The sequence below is a fragment of the Sprattus sprattus genome, assembly GCF_963457725.1.
Source record: "Sprattus sprattus genome assembly, chromosome: 4".
In the NCBI taxonomy this organism is placed as follows: domain Eukaryota; kingdom Metazoa; phylum Chordata; class Actinopteri; order Clupeiformes; family Clupeidae; genus Sprattus; species Sprattus sprattus.
This window is the reverse complement of record NC_137923.1, coordinates 32,544,151-32,567,874: the sequence shown is the minus strand read 5'-3', so window position 1 is coordinate 32,567,874 and position 23,724 is coordinate 32,544,151. Positions and strand designations below refer to the sequence as shown.

At 41.8% G+C, this 23,724-nt stretch overlaps 3 protein-coding genes across 3 annotated transcripts in view; all 3 read right to left on the bottom strand.

Annotated features, from left to right (window-relative positions):
- cpe (carboxypeptidase E) overlaps positions 1 to 4,206 on the bottom strand; it is a gene marked incomplete at both ends in the record, with an annotated part of 18,054 nt that extends 13,848 nt beyond the window's left edge. Inside the window, one exon of the mRNA XM_080836563.1 lies at positions 3,948 to 4,206. Within this exon, the coding sequence (XP_080692689.1) occupies positions 3,948 to 4,206 (259 nt within the window). The remainder of the gene's footprint in view (positions 1 to 3,947) is intronic.
- A 1,238-nt stretch (positions 4,207 to 5,444) lies between these two features.
- Positions 5,445 to 9,878, bottom strand: msmo1 (methylsterol monooxygenase 1; the record flags this gene model as incomplete). The annotated part of the gene is made up of 5 exons (XM_080837406.1): positions 9,609 to 9,878; positions 8,897 to 9,045; positions 7,315 to 7,441; positions 6,860 to 7,014; positions 5,445 to 5,625 (listed from the first exon to the last, which is right to left on the bottom strand). Exons 1-5 carry the CDS (start codon positions 9,861 to 9,863, stop codon positions 5,445 to 5,447), a joined length of 867 nt encoding a protein of 288 aa, XP_080693532.1. The 5' UTR covers positions 9,864 to 9,878.
- A 2,557-nt stretch (positions 9,879 to 12,435) lies between these two features.
- Positions 12,436 to 23,482, bottom strand: klhl2 (kelch-like family member 2). The gene is made up of 15 exons (XM_080838184.1): positions 23,327 to 23,482; positions 22,356 to 22,481; positions 20,025 to 20,131; positions 19,778 to 19,899; positions 19,503 to 19,665; positions 18,689 to 18,798; positions 17,850 to 17,966; positions 16,601 to 16,750; positions 16,362 to 16,479; positions 15,945 to 16,142; positions 15,634 to 15,735; positions 13,366 to 13,494; positions 13,055 to 13,195; positions 12,676 to 12,819; positions 12,436 to 12,474 (listed from the first exon to the last, which is right to left on the bottom strand). Exons 1-15 carry the CDS (start codon positions 23,395 to 23,397, stop codon positions 12,446 to 12,448), a joined length of 1,827 nt encoding a protein of 608 aa, XP_080694310.1. The 5' UTR covers positions 23,398 to 23,482; the 3' UTR covers positions 12,436 to 12,445.
- Positions 23,483 to 23,724: the final 242 nt, after the last annotated feature.

Below are 23,724 nucleotides of genomic sequence, written 5' to 3'. Positions count from 1 at the left end.
AGAGAGATAAAGCGAGAGAATGTAAAATTAATCCCCAAAATAAATCATCTTACATAAGACTGAAAAACAGATCTCTCTCTCACAGACACACACAGAAAGAGAGAGAGAGAGAAAACGGAGATGGTGCTGCATTTCCTAATGAATGTAGCTGTGGAAGTTCCTCATTAAGCATGACTTTTAACATTCAGTTCAAACGGTCACAAACATGCACACGCTTTACCATCACAGATAGTCCTACATCTGTTGTTTGCTTTCCTTGAGCTGGGGAAGCAGTATGGCTTGGATTTTCATTTTAATGATGCAGGATAGTTCAGGACAAAAGACTCCCAAACTACCTCAGAAATAGAACAATAGATTCAGTAAAGTATTCAGACCCCCTCACTTTTTTCACTCTTTTACATTTATTATATCAACTTACATTCAAAACCCTATACAAAAAAGTGAAGAGGTCTGAATACCTTCTGAATGCACTGCATGTTCTTTCTTTTATAAAAGACACAGCCTATAAGACACAGAGATGCTTAATCCAAGTCATAATGCACTGCAACATTAAACGTAAATGTTGTTTCATTGAATGTTGTGTAATTTCATTCCTACATTTAACTTCAATAATTGTACTGCAGCCCTGGACCAGCAGTGTGTGTGTTCATCTTAGGAGTGAGTGGTATTTTGGCATTAGATTTGTCTATGATATTACTAATTTCGCAATACCACCAATTCTGGGATATTTTTTAAATAAAGCATACAAACTTCAGCTGTCAGAGAATTCCACATCAGTAACTGGGAAACTGCCTAAATATTTTGCTTACAATTACTAAATGAGTTAACTATGTAACTAGTAAACTGTGAAATCGTTTTAATTTAATCTGATTAATTACGAACAGTGCCCAGATTTAAAGTGGAACATATTTTTGGCTGGTGGAAATGTTGGCGCTGTTCCCAGTTTGCCATTGTAAACTATGGAAAGCTTGACAAAACCAAACTGCCGAGCAAACACCAGAAGGTGACACACCCCCACACAGTAGCCTAACAATGTCGCCCAAATTGTTGGTAAATGATGTTTCCATGAGTAAATGGCGTGACATGCACCAGAACCTTCTTCAAGCCTGAAAAGGTCTTCCTGACTAAGAACTTTGAGGGCGATATCGATGACTTTTCATTTAAAAAAAAAATCAAGGTTTTAGTTACCAGTTTTTTTGCTTTCAGTCATACAGAGGAACGGATGTTAATTGAGCTAGTAATTTAGGGCCTCATCATGATAATTGTTTTATCGTAACTGTTCAATAAGGGAAACTCTTTAAGCTATGTTTCATGTTTATAATGTTCATTAAAAATAGTTTTGACATCTTAATCTTTCTTTATCTTCTTTACCTTGTTGAAATAAATACGTTTGAAATGCAAAATGTTGGTGCTTTTGCTACTAGAAAGATAAAATAGCATTAAGTGTATGAACTTCCAACGACAAATACTTGATATAATACTGATGAAAGTTGAAAATACTGAGATCAACATTTTTGTCTTTATCGCCCAAACCTACTTCATCTCAATACAAAGTAATACCAAAGGCAAAATGATGGTCCCCAACAAGAGGGTTCTCATTTATTAAAAAAAAAATTGATGCTTCAAAGTGTGAAAGAATTTGCCACGTCTAACTCCATGAAAGGAAATCCTATGACTTTCATATTTTTCATGATAAAATGACAGAGATGAATATTTAAAATGAGCCATCCACTATATGAGCCTTAAAATCATTTCAGTTTACACGCTAGACACATGGGTACTAGCGCCAGACTTCAGTTTACACGCTAGACACATGTGTAGTACTATCGCCAGAGTTAGCAAAACCAGTTAGCAAGTTAGCAAAACCAGTTTTTTTGTTCAGTTAGCAAAACCAGCTTTTTTTAGACCCATATAATGTTGATATGTACAGTACATTCTTTGTTAGAACACACTTAGCTCACCTTCCACACCTCTTACCCCAGGCTAGGGCTGCATGTTTCTACATTCTCACTCTTCTGGCTTGTGAAAGGTCAGTGTTTCCCAAAAGGCTGTATCAGGTTCCAAGCAATGAAACCCAAACTCAAAACACACATATAAAGCCAAGCTATCCGTGTCCTGTGAAAATATAAGAATCATTCACCTCCAGCTGAATATACTTCATATCCATTCTGCCACCATGAGATATTTTAACTCTCTGTTAAGCAAGGCCAAATCAAAATAACACTGTGCAATACAAGTTTACGTGGATAAAGAATTAAGGCCTTTGCTTATATACATATATACACACGTATATGAGTGTGTGTGTGTGTGTGTGTGTGTGTGTGTGTGTGTGTGTGTGTGTGTGTGTGTGTGTGTGTTTGTGTGCTTGTTTGCGTGTGTGGTTACACAGTGGGAACAGATGGCCTGTGCGAGACACAAGGCCCTGCACGCTTAAGTCCTCCTCACCCTCAGCCAACCACACGAGTGCACTGCACAGCCCCCAGCATAAGCCGATCTGTCTCCACGGAAACGACTATTCCTGCCTCACCTCAGATTTCTCCACTACATTGTCTGCGATGGGTCAAACCACTGGGAAATTACATGCAATATTAATATGTCACAATATTAGCCATCCTTCTGTTGGTTCTTTCATCATGGACATCTCTACCTATTTTTCTTTTGTGTGCAGCCACCACTGGGGAGCAGCTGGTTGCTCTTGGTAACAAGGCGGGGGCGTTTGCTGAAAGTCATCTGGTAGCAATAAAAGCTCCATCCTACCAGTGACTCACTCCCAATGCACACACACTCTTAAATGGGGTACTAACTGTGCTATTTTAGTTACACTTACCCCTCTACGGCATCCCCTAATTAACACACACACACACACACACACACAAACAAACATGACCGGAAAGGAACTCTACCCAATGCCTATTAATCAACTACTGAACATCAACTAAGTGGATATCAAAAAATTAATAGATCAGTCTGCAGCGCTGTATTTGGGAACATGGAACTCCTCAGGCCAGAGGATGAACCTCTTTTTTGTCCCCTGGACAGTTCCTTTTTGTCCTCTGGTCATTAGTACACCTGGTTATTAATGATGGCTAACCGAACTGGGAAAACTTTGATTTCACTGGGCCTGCAATTTTGGTTTGAAGTTCTAGAAAGATCTTAAACTATTACACTCAATGAACTGCATTCTTTACGGAACAAACACCCATCAACATAATTTCATTCTGGGGGCTGAGTGAGGACAGAATTAACTACACTAACTCTGAACAATGTCCCTACCTCTCTCTGCCGTAAACAAAAAAGGACCTCCAAGCTTGGGATCTAGGGAGTGGGATGGGGGGAGTGAGCAATCAAGGCCCTCGACTGATCTCTGACACATAAACACTCACATGCTATAATGTGTAAACAACATATGTTCGCTTTGGTCACTTAACGTAATTTTATTTATAAATATAAATTTGATGTGATGTGTGGTTTACACAAGCGGATGCGATCTATTAATATTTTAGTTATTTAGTGCAAGCCAGTTATTTCTACCACGCAAAATGGCGACCATACTGACAGATCACTCTCTATCCTGCGCTTCAACATCTAATCTTACCTGTAGATATTGCTCCCTCAATTATTTTAAGATAAAGATTTTCTCGCCCATTTTTTTTAAAGTATGACCTTAATACGCACAGAGGAACACCAAAAACCTAAATCCATCATCTTAAGATAACCTACACTGTCACTGCTACCTGACAGCTGTAAATGCGTGACTGACTTTAAACCTTCCTTAGCTATAATGGTTGAATTGTGGTTTTGACAAAAACAACAACAGAAACAGGCAGTAGGAGTTCATTGTAATTATTCGGGCAGGGCTTTCATTTGACCGACCAGATGAATAGTCTACCATTTGCGCAGGTTGATCGCACCAGGAGATTCACAGGAGTGTAGGTGGATTGACCGACCTGGTTCGTGAACTCCGGGGTTGTCAGACATCTCCAGGACCAGCAGCTCGCGCCCCTCAAAGCTTTCACCGATAGTGTAGATACGCGAGATGGAAGGACACTGCAACCAAACGGACACAAGCGCCTTTCGCATCTCGTCGTAGCGATGGTACTCGAACGAGATGCCGCCATCTCCACCCGAGCTACTTGGGGCTGCATCTGTGAACGCTGCCAGCCCAGCGAGAGCTCCGCAAAACACCACCGACAGGACCAACCTCATGTCGTCTCACCGTTTACTCCGTGTTTGCCTTTTTATGAAGGTTTTTCTCGTCGTCTGTAAAGGTTTGTTTTCCCCACCGTGTTACTACTAATGTGCGTCGTATCAGTAGTCGTGCGCAGCAGTAGTGTGAGCGGATCAGAGATGATGACAATGCGCGTGTCCGCGTTTGACGCTACCTGTCTGCTTCTGGAGAAGACCCCAGTGCCTACTGCAGAAGCGCGTCACCACTGACTAAAATCCTTGCTAGTGCGCAATCCCGCAAGGAGTGACACTGCATGCAGGGGCGTGGTCTGCCTTCGGCAAGGGAAGGCACGTAGGAAGGATACTGAGCAAGAGGTAGACAGCTCGGGATCATAATCAGGAAAATACAGTAAAATCAAGAATACTAAAAAGAAATACATGGTTGCATGTGGGTTTAATGTACAGTAAGTTACTGTTTTTTTTTTATTTAGATGTTAAACAATGACTGCAAAGGTACGTTAACAGTTTCCATGGCCTGTGCAAATAAGGTGACATCAAAATTCGGAATAATGGTGAACAACCGAAGTATGATGTAGATCGTCGCCGACTAGTCGTCAGCTTAGAAGACCAGGATACAAATATACAGAGGCTGAAATACAATTGGTATCAAGTCTTTATTTTCATTCCAGCGCAAGGAAAAATACAAATTGGACATTTAAATGAAAATGTGGCCAGTCCTTCCACATAATCTCAGTCAGTAACATTTGAAGATTACAACCACGTTTCAAACGGGTTGTATATGGTACCTCCTGAAAGATTATAAGGCATATGTGGAGTCAAACTCAAAATGCAAAAAAAAATCATATAATGCAAAAACTTCAATCTAAAAATCACCATCTTGTTTTATTTTCTCAAGGGGGAAGTAAAAGAAATAATAACTGGAATGTAAAGTGCTCAGAAATCACACCACTGCAAGCTTCTGAGCGCAAGCTTCTCAGCTGCAAGCATGCCTGAGTGGGTTAATGACAAAGTGTTAGGTGGTGTTATGATCACACAAATCCAGGAATCAGTTAAGCCTCACAATAATACAAACTTGCATTTGTGAACCTTCTCTGCTAGTATCGTCATACACCCACAGACTCTTCTATTTACTCCCATACACTTGTCCAGTTGAATTTTCCATCACTCACTCACTCACTCACTCACTCATTTACTCACTCACTCACTCATTTACTCACAAGTCCGCCATCTTTCCACTCACTTCCACTCACACACCCTCACTGCTGTTTCTGTTTCTGCTGATGTTTGTGGAACTGGGCATCTGTGTTGAAGAGCTTGTCCCACCAGGTGAAGGTGGACCCATAGTTCCCAACAAAGTTCATGTGGTGGAAGTCATGGAAACGAGCCCCGGCGTAGAAGGGGATCAGGTGAAGAGGGTTCAGAGGGATGTCATAACCGCTGCAAAGGAATAACATGGTTAGAAACTGGAAAGAGCAAACACACACACACACACACACACACATTTGCATAGATATAGAGATATCTTCAAACATACTCATTTACGGGTTGAGAAACAAATGGGATAATATTGCATGTCCCATACATTCTTTGAGAACTTAAGTAATATTATCCAATCATGATGATCATAGACATTTCACCTTCATTCATAAAATAACTTTGTCATTGGATGAAGTTCAGAAATAAAATAGATACTGATGAAGAATTGGTAAACACATAATGGTAACTATGGTAACCCATTTGCATGTCCTGGGATACCCAATTGATTGATTCCTAGAAGTTTTGGGGGTGAGATAATTTTACATACCCTTTTGCACAAATGTTCAAAAGTGTACACAAAATGTTCAACATTATGATAAATTGCTGTGCACAAGTGACTAGATGATGTGAACGTTTAACAAACAGTTTTGAGGATTTTAATCCTGATCTTAGAAATGTACCATAGTGACTGATTGACTGAAAGATATTCTGAATCAAAACGTCATGGCATGAGCTTCTGACAATATAACATCTCATGCAAAAATGTGAATACAAAGTTCAAGAACCTTTGAGAAATGGAAATATATGTTTCTATAATTTTGTGCAATGTTAATTTAGTCATAATCATGTACAGGAATACATTTGTTGTAGTTTACACAAGAAAATATGTTAAATTCCTTGTGCTATTGGTCGGGGTCTCCCCACAGCGGCCAATCCTCTCACTGTCACATGCGAGTACTCATAGCCAGCAACCTAACCAATGTAACAACTGCCCACTGTTTAACAATAACACATAATTGGTTGGGACACAGAAAACTCAGTTTTGGTGCTGGTACAGAAAACTCAGTAAAACGTGCGACACAAAATTACAAATTAAGGTAATTAAGGTAAGCTTAGGTCTTTGAGACATGGACCATTTTCAAGAAAAAAGATATAGATATAACCTCTCACACCAGAGCTGAAAAAAATGTACAACATTGCAACTATTTAAATCTCCAGATGGCAGTATTGCAGTTTCTTTTTTCAAATTCTCCCAGGCCTTTATAAGCCTAAAGAATGCGATAGAATGTGGATCGGGCAGAAGAGAATGAGAAGAGGAGAGAATGAGAGCGAATGGTATTAACCTGTATACATCAATGGTCTCCAACAGAGAGAGAGAGAGAGAGGGAAAGAATGAGAGAGAAATGGTATTTACCTGTGTACATCAATGGTCTCCAGCAGTCTGAAGGTGACCCAGGCCCAGAGCAGCACCACATGGTTGCAGAACACCATAATACCAATGAAGAACCCAGAGCCCAGAATCAGAGTCTCCGCAGGGTGGGCATATTCAGCCTGCATCCCGAAAGGAGACTGAACATACAGACACACACACACACACACGAAAAAAGTTTACATTTAGGTTACACTAGTGTCCCTCAGGTGACACACACACACACGCGCGCTACGACAGTGAGGATATACTTTGCCAATTTCTACTCTCTTTTTAGGACAGTATCTTTACTCTCTCTCTCTGTATGTGTGTGAATCTGGTTTGTGTGTGTGTGTGTGTGTGTGTGTGTGTGTGTGTGTGTGTGTGTGTGTGTGTGTGTGTGTGTGTGTGTGTGTGTGTGTGTGTGTGTGTGTAGGTGTGTGTGTGTGTGTGTAACTCACAGTGAACTCATGGTGGACTTTATGGATGAATTTGTAGATACTGCGATGATGCAAAGCTCGGTGGAGGAAGTAATGCCAGGTGTCTTCAATCACAGCACAGCCAAAACACTGGGCTAGCAGGAGCGGCCTGAGTTTGAAAAGACAAAATTGTTACCAGTTTGAGGAGTGAGCTCAACAATCACTTTAACCCTGTTTATTCAGAGCAGCAGTAAGGACTAAAATGCATTCAAACACCTTGTAAACACCAACAACAGCACAGTTGGTGTGGATAGAAGCTTGCTAGCAAATACAGTAAGCCCATATCAAAATAGCTATAAATGAAGCATAAAGGCCCGTTCACACAGCCGACAATAACTATCAAAAAATGTTGTTGGCGACATGATAAAGGCACACATTGTACATAATATACATTGGACAGCAGCTGAGCAAGGATTATTTGGTGAGAGATTGATAAAGACTGATCAAGCGTTTTGGCAAGAGATACATTCATTTGGATGCTAGCCTGAGACAGGACTGAGGTTGATGACTTTGGGCATCTAGAAAAACTACAAATCTCAGTGACACATGGATGACACTGATAAGGTTACAGTCTACGTTGCATTCTTTCATAAATAACTTTTGCAGGGATGATGAAAAACTAGCGAGTCAACTTTCCTTACACAGCCAAAGCAAGTGCAACACTAGCATAGCATGACAGCTAATAAGTTATTACTGACTAGTCCAACAGAAAGAAGCCCAGTTCTGCATCTGACTTGCATCCTTTTTTTCTCTTTTACCCCTGGCCAACGAGTAAAAGCTGTTCGCTCTCTTGCTTGGTTACTCTCTCTTTCACTTTTCCTCGCTTCCACCAACAAAGTCTTACTTCTTCTTCACCGCTGCCATGATGTCCATACAGAGACTACTGCGCTAGCTTCTTCTTATAGCTAACAGAAAGGTCTAGTTGTTGTGTGAGCTGGTGCCATAAAGCATTACGTAGTTCTCCCGAGAGGTGTCGCACCCTGTCTACTAAAGGTACATCGTGCAATAACAGACGTACCAGGCATGCAGTGGCAGTGGCACAGACGCCATTCTCTGTATTACAAGTCTGTGTACCACTAAAAAGATTTTGAAGCTGTTATTTCAGGGTAAAATTGTTACATAATGTTGCTTTAAAATACGAATGAGATGTCTTCCTTACCATCGCTCAGTGTGGCACCCAAGACGGTTGTTGTTATAGTTATCATTGGCGGCGTGGACAGATCTTTATTGATGAATATTAGACTTGTGTCTCTTTCTATGATACCGAGCTGGGATTCCAAAGTGAGATTAGACCCTGATTGTTTTGACATGGCCATCATATAGGCCTTGGGTTGCTTATGTGAGATGTGTGTGTGTGTGTGTGTGTGTGTGTGTGTGTGTGTGTGTGTGTGTGTGTGTGTGTGTGTGTGTGTGTGTGTGTGTGTGTGTGTGTGTGTGTGTGTGTGTGTGTGTGTGTGTGTGTGTGTGTGCGTGCGTGCGTGCGTGCGTGCGTGCGTGCGTGCGTGCGTGCTTGCGTACATGCGTGCGTGTGTGTGTGCATGCGTGCGTGTGCGCCTGTTCTCACCATCGAGGCATTGAGTCCCAGTCATAAGGGATGTTGAAGAACTCAGTGAAGTAGTAAGTTCCACAGATCAGAGGCAGCTGGATGCAGAAGTGATTGAAGAGCAGCATCTTGAAACACTTCCACTGTTTCTCCCATGTCTCAGGCTTATCCTACACACACACACACACACACACACACACACACACACACACACACACAGGCGCCATGTCACAGGTTTTTTAAGTCTTAGACCAACTCATTTTCACAGATGAACAAACACAGTGCAGGAAAGATATACTCCTTAATGGCACCTGTATTAAAAATAAATACAATCTTCCAACCATTTAATATTTATATTTAAGTCCAGAAACCATAGAAAAATGCAAGTGTGTGATAATCAGTGCAACAAAGGTAACAAAAATGTGTTTCCTGGATTCTAACGTTTCTGGTGATGAAATGTTCCAGCTGTTCTGTAACAGAGGCCATTGAATAGTTTGTGACAATTCTATTGATGGTCATTGTATCAGAAGCTATTTATTTATATATAATAGAAGTATATTTTAAGTATATACGTATTTATAGAAGTTTAATTTTAGAATGCAGTAACTTGGCATAACGTAAATACAATACTGTATTATGTCCAGACTGTATTATGTCCAGACACACAAGGGACCAAATGCTATGAAGAAGACCACAGGCCTGATTGGTCCACTGCATTTGCAGTCCTGCTTACCTGCTGAATCTTGTACTTCTGCAGGAAGGGGAGGAACTGGAAGATGAAGCCAGGCAGGCAGAAGAAGAAATAGATGAACTCATGCACGATCAGCGAACCCCAGGTAGCAATCTGGAACTTGGTGTAGTTCTGCAGTATATGGTTCCATGCATGCTCTAGTGGCTGCTGCAGCGGGTTCTCTGGCAGAACCGAGTCCACATAGTCCACCGCCAGAAGTGCAGAGGACAGGATTGTTGCTGTTTCATTCACCTCCATGACTGAGGAACAAGAACTATAGGGAAAGAGTGTGTGATTTGAGCATGAGTTAATAAAGTTGATCTTTCAGGTGTACATGCAAACCACAAATTACAAATTTACACAAATACACAAATCATTTCGAGATCCAATCATGTTTATAACAGTAATGTTCTTCATACGGGCGATCTGAAAGCGTCTTTCACCGACAGATGAAAAGGTGAGGTGGTTCTCATCGTGTAAAAAAAGCTGTCAATCAACTAAGCGATGCGATGAATTTAACTAATTCATTGTAGACTATGAACAAAACGTCAACCCAGTAGATTATATTGAGATCATATTGAATTGGCAGTTAATGGATTCTTGAAATGTCCCCCTTGTGTTAAGTTAAAATGTCTGCAAGATTGTAAGGTGGTATTGTATAGCTAGGATATTATATTACAGTATCAGTTTAAGATGACTACATCTTGATGATGGTTGCGTAAGGTGGCTGACTATGCACACCACGAATACCAAACACTGACCTTCTGAATCGAAATTATGGTAGAAAATAACGAGATTTTTCCTTGTTTTCGGGCGTCGTTCTGCACGCAACGCGCAAGCCTAATCTGCCCGGTAGTACTGTTTTATAATTAATATCCACATTCACTGGAGTAAGTTCCTAAAGAGAAAAAAAATATCATTACCGGTACTTACCTCTGCACAGTTACATCTACCTGAAAACAATACAAGCAGCGCGATTAATGACGAATAACTTCAAGGCAAGGGATTGGATGGGGTAGGAGGAGATACACGTCACGAAGCGGAACAAGCGCGTCGATTGGAGAACTGTATGGAGTGATGATAGTAAGACGGTGAGTTGCTGGAGCAACAGCCAATCAGGAATGAGTTCGTCTTTCATAACCTGCACATTTTGTAAGGAGAGGGTAACGCAGAGAAAAAGACGGTGGGGTGGTTTGGGCGGGCCACATGCAGGGGAGGTTTCTTCGATCTTGTATACTGACGCTGTTCTGTAACAACTTCCATGTCTCTCAACCATGATATTGGGAAACCACTCACGTATATAGTCCTACGTTAAGTAGCGCACGAACGCAGTAGGCATAGTTGGACACTATGGCACTATAAAGTCTTGCAATGGATTTGGTTGAATAATTTAGTCCATTGAAATATTTTTTGCTTTTTAAAAGTATTCCAAGACGGCGTTTTCACACAATTATTCAAATTACATACAGAGATGAGATCTGTTTACCAGAAGCGTATTTATTATATTATTTTAAAAAGAAAAACAAGTTATGAAACAATTCAAAAAGCAAAACACAAACATTCCTTTATACACAGACATAGAACTGCAAGTTATATTATCATAACAATATATCATTAAAAATACAAATCAATAATAGATAAATAGATAGTTAGACAAGGAAGAAAGAAATAAAGAAAGGACATTAATAGAGGTTTGGTCATTTTCAGCAGAGGTGGCATATACTTCACATCACATTCATAATTTCACTGATTTTACAGCAGCATTAAAACAAGTAGGAATGAAAGTACACAAACACACAGTGTAGGGCCATGCAGATGCATCTCCTATGCAGGGCAACCGAAGGTATGGCACAGTTTACCGCATGCTCAAAACACATTCGCATTTTTAAAACACACCAATGGAGCGTCTGTACAGGCACAGGTTGGAGGGGGAACAATGGCATAATCATAAAAAGCTAACAGAGCAGCGGCTTTAATATTCTGCATTAAGACCTGCTACCAAAGTCAGTTTGGCAAACGAACTCTTGAAATGTGCTGGCTCGTTTCATTCCCCTTCGCTAGTGGTTATTTACTCAGAGGCAAAAAAGAACAGCAACACAGAAATGTTACATCATTTACACGTCAAGTGTCCAGTGGTCCTCTGCTCAAAGCAGACAACGGCCGTGTCAGATAAATACAGAATCTGACTGGTGCAAATGTTATCCAGCTCGAATACACGTTATATTACACACGCAAAAAGCATATCAGCGTTGAGTAAAATGATCTTCGCGTCCATCGATCCTGCACACACAAAAAAAGATGACCAAAGACCCACAGACTAAGGTCTCTCTACGGTCTTGAGGCTCAGTGTGTTCAGGTGACAGTTCAGCTGCAGTTAGGAATATGTTCAACAACCAACCGGAGTTCTGTCAGAACTCCTTCTTCAGTGCTCCGCCTGCTATGTGCAATAATCCTCATCAACACTCTCAGAACAGATATAGAGAGAGAAAGAAATGAAAGAGATCGGGGAACAGAGAGGACGTCAAAATAAATAGGAAATAAAGAGAGAGAAAAAGGTGAAAGGAAGAGATGAGGAGGTAACATGATTTACAGGATGAAAAGAAAAACATGAGGACAGAGGGAGAGGTTGAGAATTAGGGAAAGAGTAAGACAGAAGGGGAGGGGGAGAGAGAGAAAGCGAGGAAGAGAGAGAAAGAGAGAGAGCGAGAGAGAGAGGGCAATCATCTCTGCACAGTCCTCTGTTGAGGCAGCTCCCCGAAGAAGTTACAGCCTCCAAGTGAGCCTCAGTCAAACTGAGTCAAACTGAGTGAGTACAGTACCAGCAGCACACGTCAGCTACTTCACAATGGCTTATCGATCACCGACACACCTAGAACACACACACACACACACACACACACACACACACACACACACACACACACACACACACACACAGAGGGGGTGGGTATAGATATGTGATTAGTATTTTAATCTGTAATGCAACAACAGGTTCTTAATTCCCTTCCCACCCTCCCACCCGTCCTTGGTTGTCAATCTGCAGTGTTGGCTCCCTTCCTGCCCCCCTCACCAGCGTAGCTGCGTCCCGTGCTCATGCAGGTGGGCAGCAGGGTCCACTTATCAGTGCTGGGGTTGTAGAACTCCACCGAGGCCAGATTACACGAGCCGTCGTCGCCTCCGACCACGTACAGCACATTATTGACCGCGCACACACCTAAACACACACAGTGAACTATGTAAAACAGACATCGTGTACTATTACCTGCTGGGTGAGTAAAGATTGTGTCTGTGTATGCAGTGACACATTTATCCATTTATTGAGCCATATAGCAAGTTAGTTTAACAGATACAATATTTTAACTGTCCATACATATTACAACTGTTAAACATTGTGTGTGTTGTGTTTGTATGTGTTTGTGTGTGTGCGTGTGTGTGTGTGTGTATCTTACCTGCATTCCTGCGGCACATGTTCATGTCCGCCACCTGTTTCCAGGTGTTGCTGACCGAGTCGTACATCTCACAGCTCTTACGCACCAGTGGCCCGTCATGTCCACCGACTGCATACAGCAAGCCCTTCAACACAGCCACACCTGCACACACACATATATTCATGCATGCAAACACACAACTCATGTATGTTGTTCTATGTTTGTCTGAGCGTGGACAGAAAGACAGTAGATGTGTCTCAGTTAAGAGTTTGTGAATATGTGTGGAAGTGGTGTGTGTAAGAGAGAGAGCGAGAGAGAGAGAGAGAAGCTACCTGCGCCACTGCGGCGGGTCCCCATCTCTGCTATGTATGTCCACTCATTAGTGTTCGGGTTGTAGGCCTCTACAGTACTTAGGCACTGGCGTGTCGCTCCATCATAACCTCCAATAGCATACAGGATTCCTGCCAAGGCAAAACTTTTGCATGTATTATACTGCATAGATACAGTAGCTAGACAGTTGGCCAGGGAGGCAGACATTTAAGGTGGTAAGGGAAACATTGTCTGTAAGTACGTAAGCATACGCCTACCACAGTCAAAAAAACGTCTACACTAAAAAAAACACGATGATAACGCACAAAAACAGCACTAATGCAACTTTACTGACGTCTGTCGAATCCTATACATTTACGAGATATCACTTCAGACAGCGTGTATTTTAGACACTGTTGTTTAATGGTATTTTTTTCGTGCTCTCCCGCCGTCAAGCAAGGAATATATGCGAAACACAATGCTGCCACTCGGTGGTAAATCGTAACAATTATCCCCTGAAGCAATTCGGGAACACCTCAGTCAGCCCACCGTCTTCAACTATGTTGAAGAGCCGACAGTCACCACCAACCCAAACTGATACAGCGTTGTTAACCTTTCCACGGACTGGTCTAGTTATTTATCTAGAAACGTCGTGGAGTGTGGGTTGGCAATCATCTAACCTGGGGCTGCTTTCTGTCGGGTGCTTTGCATTAAGGTGATAACTTAAAGACGAGTTGCTTCTGTGACAGCTAAATTCAGCTTGACAAATGCTACACACAACTTTAGATTTGTCGATTGTTCCGTCATTTTGTTAGCCTGGATACCAGCCTGAACTCCGCCCACAACATTTTTGGTCTGGGAGATTCAGTCTGGCTTTGAGCTAGTTGGGAGAGATTCAAGTTTTCGGAAAAGCGATCTGACCAATCAAATTGTAAGGGCGGGCTTTATCCGTTGATGGACAGATGACCAACCAACGCTTGAGTTGATTAGATAGATAGATTATACATCGAACAAAGATGGCGCCGTCTCGGGAGCTTAGTGGGACATATTTTATATGATTTAAGCTATCTACACGACTTTTTTATGTCTACATTGACTCGGTTAGTTGTGTATGTGCAACACGAATGTTGCCGAGGATTGTAGGTCTTAACTGAAGCGCTCTAGACCATTATTGATAGGTTATTGCTAACGCTTAGACAAAAAATCCATTGAAACAAATAGTAGCTAGCTATAGCCTTGCTGCTAATAAGTACGTGAGCAGGCATATCTCACAGATATTGACAGCGCATTCATTTTGAAAGAGGAACAGAGAAACGCGATCAAGGCATTTGTCGATCGAAAATATGTTTTTGCCGTCCTTCTTACGGGATCCGGTAAAAGTTTGAATGTATCAGATGGTCATAGGGGCGACAGTGGTACAGGAGGTAGAAAAGTCGTTTAGTAATCAGAAGGTGGCTAGTTCGATTCCCTGTCGAAGTGTCCTTGGGCAAGACACTGAACCCCTAATTGCCCCTGAAGTACAATGTGCCATCAGTGTAAATGTAAAAAATGTGTATACATGTACATCCTTGTAAGTCGCTTTGGATAAAAGCGTCTGCTAAATGAATAAATGTAAATGTAAATGTAAATGTCATACTATGTTGCTCTGATTAGTTGTAGGTATCCAATTGAGCGAAGAGGCATTTTTTTTCCTGGTTCGTTGAAACACGCCCCATAATCACAGCCCAATGGCTCAGCATCAGACTCATATTCTGACTAGAATCATGAGTATGACATCGTCAGCCTATCATTTTGTCTCTTAAACAGAAACTTTCCGCCAAACAATCCCTCAGCTCTCCATCTTTCACTACCCTCTCGGTCACTCCTGCCTAACTGACTGTAGGCACGCGCTGTTTTCGTGTCAGTGGTCAACGCACACCGGAAGTAAACAAAGTTGCGTTAACTGCATTAAAATATTTGTATCACATTAATCTTGGTCACAATAATATCATAGATGTACGCGTTAACTTTGACGTTCTTAAATAATATTGTTCTCAATTTAAAATCAGTTACTCGCTCCGCGGCCCACCAATGGGGAAAAAAAAAATCTGAAACATTTTCGCGGCCCAATGGATAGTGCTGGTCTAAACATCACCACAGAATTAAATCTATCCCTGAACCAGACAACAGAACAGTTCATGCCTCAGAACTGGTATACATGGATCAAATGTACAGCAACATGTACAGTATATGTATGTGCGTGTGTGTGCATATGTATGTGCTTATGTGTGTGCGTGTGTATACATTCATACCTCCGACCACTCCCACACCAACACTGCTCCTGCGTGTGTTCATGGGCTGGATGTGGAACCACTCATTGGCTTTAGCGTTATAGGCCTCAATCGTAGCCAGACCTGAAGAAGGCACCAGCATAAACCATCATTATCATCGCTTCTCAACACTGTCTTTTCCAATTGTAAATGCTTTGAATGTTAAATGTGTAAGATGGGTAGGTAATTTAGGCCTAATGCCTTGTCAGCATATGGCTATGAATGTTATGTATTAGTGTTATTGTGTGTGTGTGTGTGTTTAGGTGTATATGTATTTTTTGTGTTGTGTGTACCTGAGCTTCCATCGAAACCCCCAACAGCATACAGTAGCCCGTTGAGTACTGCTGCCCCCAGTGTTGAGCGCCGGTCCTGCATGCTGCTGACACAGCACCACTCATCCTTCACTGGGTCATACGAGTCCACAGTGCGCACCCGCAGAGAGCCATTAAAGCCCCCCACTGCATACACCATACCCCCCATATATACCACCCCTACACACATGCAGGCACGCAAACACACGCACACACACGCACATACACACGCAGGCACACAAACAGCCCAATGGCAGGGAAAAAGAAAGACATCATTTTGGTTTAGTAAGGGATGGAATTGAAACTATACATTCTCATTGACCTAATAACTTTCCTATTTGTGTGTGTGTGTGTGTGTGTGTGTGTGTGTGTGTGTACATGAGTCCATGAGTTGTTCACCTGCTCTACATCTTCTGGATGGAAGCTCAGCCACCTGGTACCAGCGGTCCTCTTCAAAGTCATAACATTCCACACTGCGGATGGCTTTAGGAGCCTGGCCTCCCACCACGACCATCACCTATGAAAAACCCAACACACACACACAAACAAACAAACAAACACACAGATATATTAATATACGGAGAACACAACATACTGGCCAAGGGGTCCCGCACACACACCACCGGCCCCAGACATGCCTTGGGGAAGCTGACAGGAGTCCTCATGCGGGTTCTGATGGTCTTCATCATGGACCTCTGGTCTGCTGGCAGCAGGTGATACTTCATGGCCTCAATCAGGTAGTCTTTACATGCGCTGCTGTTCTTCACAAGGCTCTCCTCCTCCACTCTCTGCAATCCAACCCATAGACAGAAATGCATAAAGGGGGACAATTACAAAAACAGGATGCAGCATGTGAAAGACACAGACCTAGATGTTTCATGAAAACTGCTTGGATTTTGCCTTTAAAAAAGGCTTTTTTCGGATGCATCTGGCTGCTCGCATTTTCAACCGCAGCTTGTTTCTCCAAACATATACAGACACATTGGGAGTTCCTCTTTGAAACTTTACATGAATAAAGGTGGTATAATTTGAGTGCACTGATAGGAGGGCCATCTTCACAAGGCCATAGCATCATCTTCAGAAAGTTGCAAAGTTGCAGTAATAGTTGCAACCCGTCTTATTCTTTTCATATACATTTCTCATGTCTGAGATATTAATATTGAGGAAGCTTTCTCCCTTATTAAATACATTTTGGCAGATTTTTATACGTAATGTTTTTCGTTACCATTATACTGCCTTCCATTTAGCAAATGAAAGGAAATTAACATTAATACCACGGATAGAAGATGAACACATTATCGTAGCCCGACCTATTATCCCGCACGACCTATTATCCCGCAAGCACTGGTACAAGTTACTTAATATTGATTTCGGTGTCATCCAGGATCGCAGATTTCGGAAAACTTAAGTCCCTGCCCAAAAAGGGTATTTCAATTAGCTTTGTAGCAAAAATGCCACATATACAGCGTATTGAAGTGTATAAGAAAGTGTTGTAATACTGCGTGTACAAACCAGCCTGATACAAATAGTAGAATTTTGATTTCGCGACGTTCGGTGTAAATTCTTTTTCTTGTTGAGCTTGATTCCCAACGGCATTTTACATCAATGCGGGATAATAGGTCGTCGCCAACTATGTTGCCATTTCGCGACTGTTCAAAACAAATCGGAAAATACGTTAAGAAATGTTCCTGCTGAGAGTCAAACAAGACTTCGTGCATGTTCTACACACCTGTCACTTCTGAAATATGTAAGGTTGATTCATTAAACCATATTTATATTGATAAAAACATATTTGTTAAGCGGATTTTTTGGTGGCCCGCGGGATAATAGGTCGCGTTACTATATGTATCTTAGAAAAGAACTGTCTGATTTAGGCCCCACACTAACCTGCACCAGGTACTCTTTAGAGAGCAGAGGCAGCCGAACATGTTCCATCAGATGAGCCATGTGTTCTTGCCGAACGTCCTTATCATGAGTAACCCAAGCTATGACTGCCTCAAACACCTACAAACACCCAGAAATACACACACATACACACACACACACACACACACACACACACACACACACACACACACACACACACACACACGTATAAAGAGAGAATGAGAGATCACTTAGTATATGAATCGAGATTTAATAAATCAGAGTTTTCAAAATTGTAAAATTAAGATCCAATTGAATCGAATAATAGGATGTGTACAGAAAACACAAACAAAAACAAAACAAAAAAACAGACATACAAACAAAAGAACACACACACAAAGTCGTGTTACAAGGACAATTCTCAACACTACCTAAGGAAAAGGCCTGCCGGTTGTCATAGCAACACTTTTCCAAGTCCTTCACAGCGTATAGTCACCTGGCTGTTGCCTTGACAACAATTACATTTACTGCGTTACTGTTACAACAGTTTCCTGGTCTGGATTATTAAAGGTCAAGAGCAGCAAACACATACATGTGCTCCAGAACACGCATATGCTCTCATATGGACATGGAACATTAAGAGCTGCTGTGTATGTGTGTGTCACTGCAGAGCCTTTGTATGAGAACTAGGACACAAACACAAAGAAAGACACAGACACATTCCAAGACCCAAAAGTGGACTGACTAGCTTGATAGAGATCTAAGTGAAGCCCAGATACCCAACATCAGGGCATAAGCCTGCCATAGCAAGCGAGATTAAGTGGGAGGTGTGTATTTGTTTGGATGGTGAGTGTTGATACCTTCTCCTCAGAGGGAATAGTGAGTTTGTCACTGGCAATGAGACTGCACACCTGATCCATCCCCAGATTGAGAAACTCCTCACAGTGAACTACCTCAGAGAAATGCTGTTCTGTAGGCAGGGGAGGGTAAATGGAGAGAAGGGAGAGAAGGGGGAAGAGAGATTTGAGATGGCAGTCCTTGGGATGGCTGGGTTTGAGTGAAGAGGTAGTGGGGAATGGAACACTCAAATGCTGAAAACATTGCTAGCCTGATAAGTTTGTTTCTGTTTTCTTTCTTTCAACAAGAACACACATTAATGGGAAAAGAATTTATGAAATAATTGGTTGTTGCCATGGAAACTATTAAGGGATAGCTGCCTCTACTAAAGTAAGCAAAGAAGAGAAAAAACTTACTCTCGGCCGATTAACTAATCACATTCAGACCTTAACTGCTACACACAGAGTTTCTCACCTACACTCCGTCACTCGCAAAACATTTTGGGATATAAACATACTCAACTCTGCTCATACACACAGAATTGCATTTATTCTACTTTCCATCTTATTGCCTCTCCCTCTTAAATTCCCTTTTTCTTTCCCTCTCCCATTATGTGCAACACACCCACACCCACACACTCACCCACACACTCACTTCCACACACACCCACACACACACACACACACACAAACACCCACACCCACTCCCACTCACCCTCACACACACACTCCCACACACCCACACCACTCCCCCCCCCCTCCCCACACACACACACACACACACACACACACACACACACACACACACACACACAAACACACACACACAAACACTAACCAGCATATGTGTTGGCCTGTGTGAGCAGATCGGTGCAGGCATGTAGGTCAGCAAAGGCCCTGATGCCCAAGCAGTTGGTCGGGTGGAGCTGAGAGCTCAAGAACTCACAGCACGCCTTCTTCACATCGGACAACTGCAGCAGCCCAGCAGCTGGCAACAACACCTGGAGAGTACGAATACCTACTGAACAGACTTGACCCAACACTACTTTAAAAAGTGTGTGTGTGTGTGTGTGTGTGTGTGTGTGTGTGTCTGGAGTGTGTATGATTGTGCACCTGCACATTCTCCTCGGTGACCTGAATCTCAGCGGTGTAAACGTAGTCTATGAGCATGCCCAAGGTCCAGCCATCCATCTCCTTAATGCGCACTCGCTTCTGTTTACTCTCACTCATTTCCCCTGAAACAAACAAACAGAAACACAAGCCTAGGACACACACCCACTCACTCGCTGCTGGAGAACCATGATCTGTGTCATAATGTAGGGCACAGGGCCAGCCTGTATAGATGAGAGAGGGGTCCAACCTGTGAACATGGCATGGAAGTATGGACTCCCAGCAGCCAGCACCACCCTGTGAGCGGAGATCTCCACATCCTCAGCCACGATCACCACATCACACAGGAGGTTCTGACTGAGAGGGGGGGGGGGGGGGAGAGAGAGAGAGAGAGAGAAGAGATTCAGAACTGTCAGAAAGACATAAATATCAAATATCAACTCCACAGGTTTCAGGAGGACACCAAGAAAGCACACTTATCTTAATGTTTCCAGTCATGTAAAAAGTGTCAAATATCATGTGTTTGACGTACATTTTAACATCATGGTGGTAAATTGATTTAAATGTATACCCAAGATATTGCTAATGTAACAAATTAATAATATCATATAATATTCCTAAAAATGACTGATTTAGGATGAATAACTAATTTTGAACTCTATGCCATTTTCAGGAACGATTACAGTCCTATTGTTGAACTCTCTTCACTTATCCTTAACCATCTTTTAAGAATTCACCTTTATGATTGTGTAAGCATACCTAAGACCCACTGCTCTGTTCATCGAAACATGTAAATCCTTTGGTCTAAACTGGGAAATAACAACATATGATAAAACTGGCAGATGGACACAGACACTGAATTGTGGAAGGCTGAAAGTTATGGACAGAATTTGGGGTACTTGGATGAAGGCACAGAACAATGAGTGAATGAAAACCGCACTCTCAAGCTTTTCTCTTTTAACAATAAGACCAGTTTATTTTATTACAGACGCGTTTCGGCCTTACGCCATCATCAGTGTGTAGTGTGGACAACAGAATGGATGCTTTTTATCAGCATAGGTCAAGGGTTACAAGTGACACATGAGACACATGACAACAACAGGTGTCAACTCCAGGTGACCTGCACATACGGGTACACAGATTCAAAGCATGTTCGCACACGTAATAAACGGGAAACACATATTCAACACATATTAAACAGTAGTATTCACGCTTCAAACTGTACACCCCGATGGTCTGAATGAAGAGCTAGTTTTGAGCTGCTTTTTATGATCCCTCTTTGTAAAAATATGTGTACATATTCACTGGGTTGTAGGGGTAGGGTGGAGCATAATGCGTATTGATGCATTCCGATGCTATAAGAGTGTGGCTGCGGTTGCATTACCGCCCAAATCTTTTTTTTTTTTTTTTTTTTTTTTTGGGGGGGGGATTTTCATTGAGCCTGCTTGACTGCATTATTATTATTATTATTTCTATCATTATTAGTATGTGTGCTTTATTTGATTCAGGCTGCTAAGTTTGGCTACTGTTTAATATGTGTTGAATATGTGTTTCCCGTTTATTACGTGTGCGAACATGCTTTGAATCTGTGTACCCGTATGTGCAGGTCACCTGGAGTTGTCACCTGTTGTTGTCATGTGTCTCATGTGTCACTTGTAACCCTTGACCTATGCTGATAAAAAGCATCCATTCTGTTGTCCACACTACACACTGACGATGGCGTAAGGCCGAAACGCGTCTGTAATAAAATAAACTGGTCTTATTGTTAAAAGAGAAAAGCTTGAGAGTGCGGTTTTCATTCTACCAATAGTTTACATTCTTTTACTCGCACCCGAAAACGCATTTATATATTTGTTTTGAAGTAGAACAATGAGTGGCATGGACCAGCTGATGAGATACTAGAGGACTGTTTGATGCACGATGGAGCAAATTAAATTGAATGGAGCTCCTTTGGCTCTAGTAAGGAGGAGATTTAAGTAGAATACAAAGAATAAGGAATAAATCGTTACCACTATATTCCACATCTTAACCTGCTTTCATTTCTTGATTAGTGCTAATTCCACTATAATCTACATCTTAACCTGTGTTAATTGCTTAATTAGTGCCGATTTCAGTATTGTGCAATAATCTGAAGCACGCTTCTACTTTATGCAAAAATTAACTTGGGGAAGAAGAAGGAATCCAGATTACAGTTGTTGAAGGACTAGCAAGCACATTCATCTGATTTTAACCCTCAGGTCCAACACATTTTCCAGCCTGAAAGTCTGAATATCATCAAATTTACAGATAGAAAGTAGAATGTCTGCAAAGTGTAACAGTAAAAACAGGAGGAATAATTTGATGAATGTTGGATTACTAGAAAAGTTATATGCAAAGAAAAGATCACTCTCTACATATTGATTCATTTCTGATCAAGCTTCCAGAGTGAATAAGAAACATGGAAATTATAATAAAAAACAAAAAAAACATTTAATTTTCTGGGTGATTCCAAACTTTTTATGTGCATGTGTTTTTGCTTCTTTGTGTGTGTGTGTGTGTGTGTGTGTGTGTGTGTGTGTTGGAGCGGGTGGTTGTGTTGTACCTGCGAAGTTCATTCATGACACGAAAGGCTTTCTTCATGTGGCGTGGGTTTATGGTGATGGGGCACTGTTTCTCTGAGATGTCATCCTTCAGCTCCTGGGGTTTGTGTGCACATAACTTAGTGCATCTGAGGAACATACACGAATCATTTGAGAAACTCAGAATCTAGTGGCATTGCTGAATGAAAGTGTATCAGTTGTGTATTTTTAAAACGGTCAAAGCATCCCCACAAGTTTGCTTGGAAATGTAATGTGTATATCTTGTTTATATTTGGCATTGATGAGAAAGATGTGAAGACTAGTTTTTGACAAGAACCTTTTGATTCATACATACATTTGACCACTGGTGTCCCCATAGCAATTCTGTTCATTACCCCCATGTGGTTGAGTTATGTGTACACAGAAGCTATGGATGTTAGATGTGTATGTCTTTGTTTGTACTATTGGGTTGCCTAAGACATTTTAAATCTGATACCTCCATGGCTGCTTGTGCCTTTATTTACCATGATGAGCCTTGCCTTCCAAATAAAGTTGCAGTGGTTTAGAAATGTATTGTTCTTGTTCTACCTAACAACAACTAACATAATATAAGACTGGCTTTGTATTAACGGGGCTGGTCAGGTCCACAGCTTAGTGCGTACGACAGGACCGGTAATTGCTATAACGTTCAGTCAGAGCGCCCACATTCGGGAGAGCATTTCCGAGGGTTGTCAGTGAGACTGTATGACCATGATTTGTAAGATGTGGCCATCATGGGTACTCAATTCCCTACCTCCACCCACACACTGCATCTCACCCACACCCACGTACACTAGCACCGCATAAGTGTCACAGTAATGTCAATTCATAACATCCCGTACATTTAAACACCAAAACAATGAGAAATCTTCGCGGAAAGCAACATAGGTGTCGGAGTGTGAGTGAGAGAGAGTGAGTGAGTGTGAGAGAGAGAGAACGAGAGAGAGAGACTTACATGGGATGAATCTCCATTGTGTTGTTTCTCTTCAGGCCGTGGACACTGAACGCATTAACTTGCACCACCATTCCATCGCTCTTCCTACAAACCGAATACCTGATCTGTAATGCCGTGGCGATGAAACGCGCTCCAGTCCATCACGGACAGGCTACTCTCGCTTTACCAACGCTTTACCAACTGCACACACAGTCGCACAGCTGCGGCAATACACGAAGCCTTCGGTTTCAAAACAGCCAGGCACTTTTGTTTTTATTCTCTGGGTTAAACCCTTGACAGTCTATGTTCTATGATCAGACTGGAGCTGAAGCTCGTCTTTCAGGAATTTAACGTTGAACTGAGCAAAGGTTACTTGTTATTTTTCCTTCAGTGATTGAAACGCAAAAACAAGGATGTGT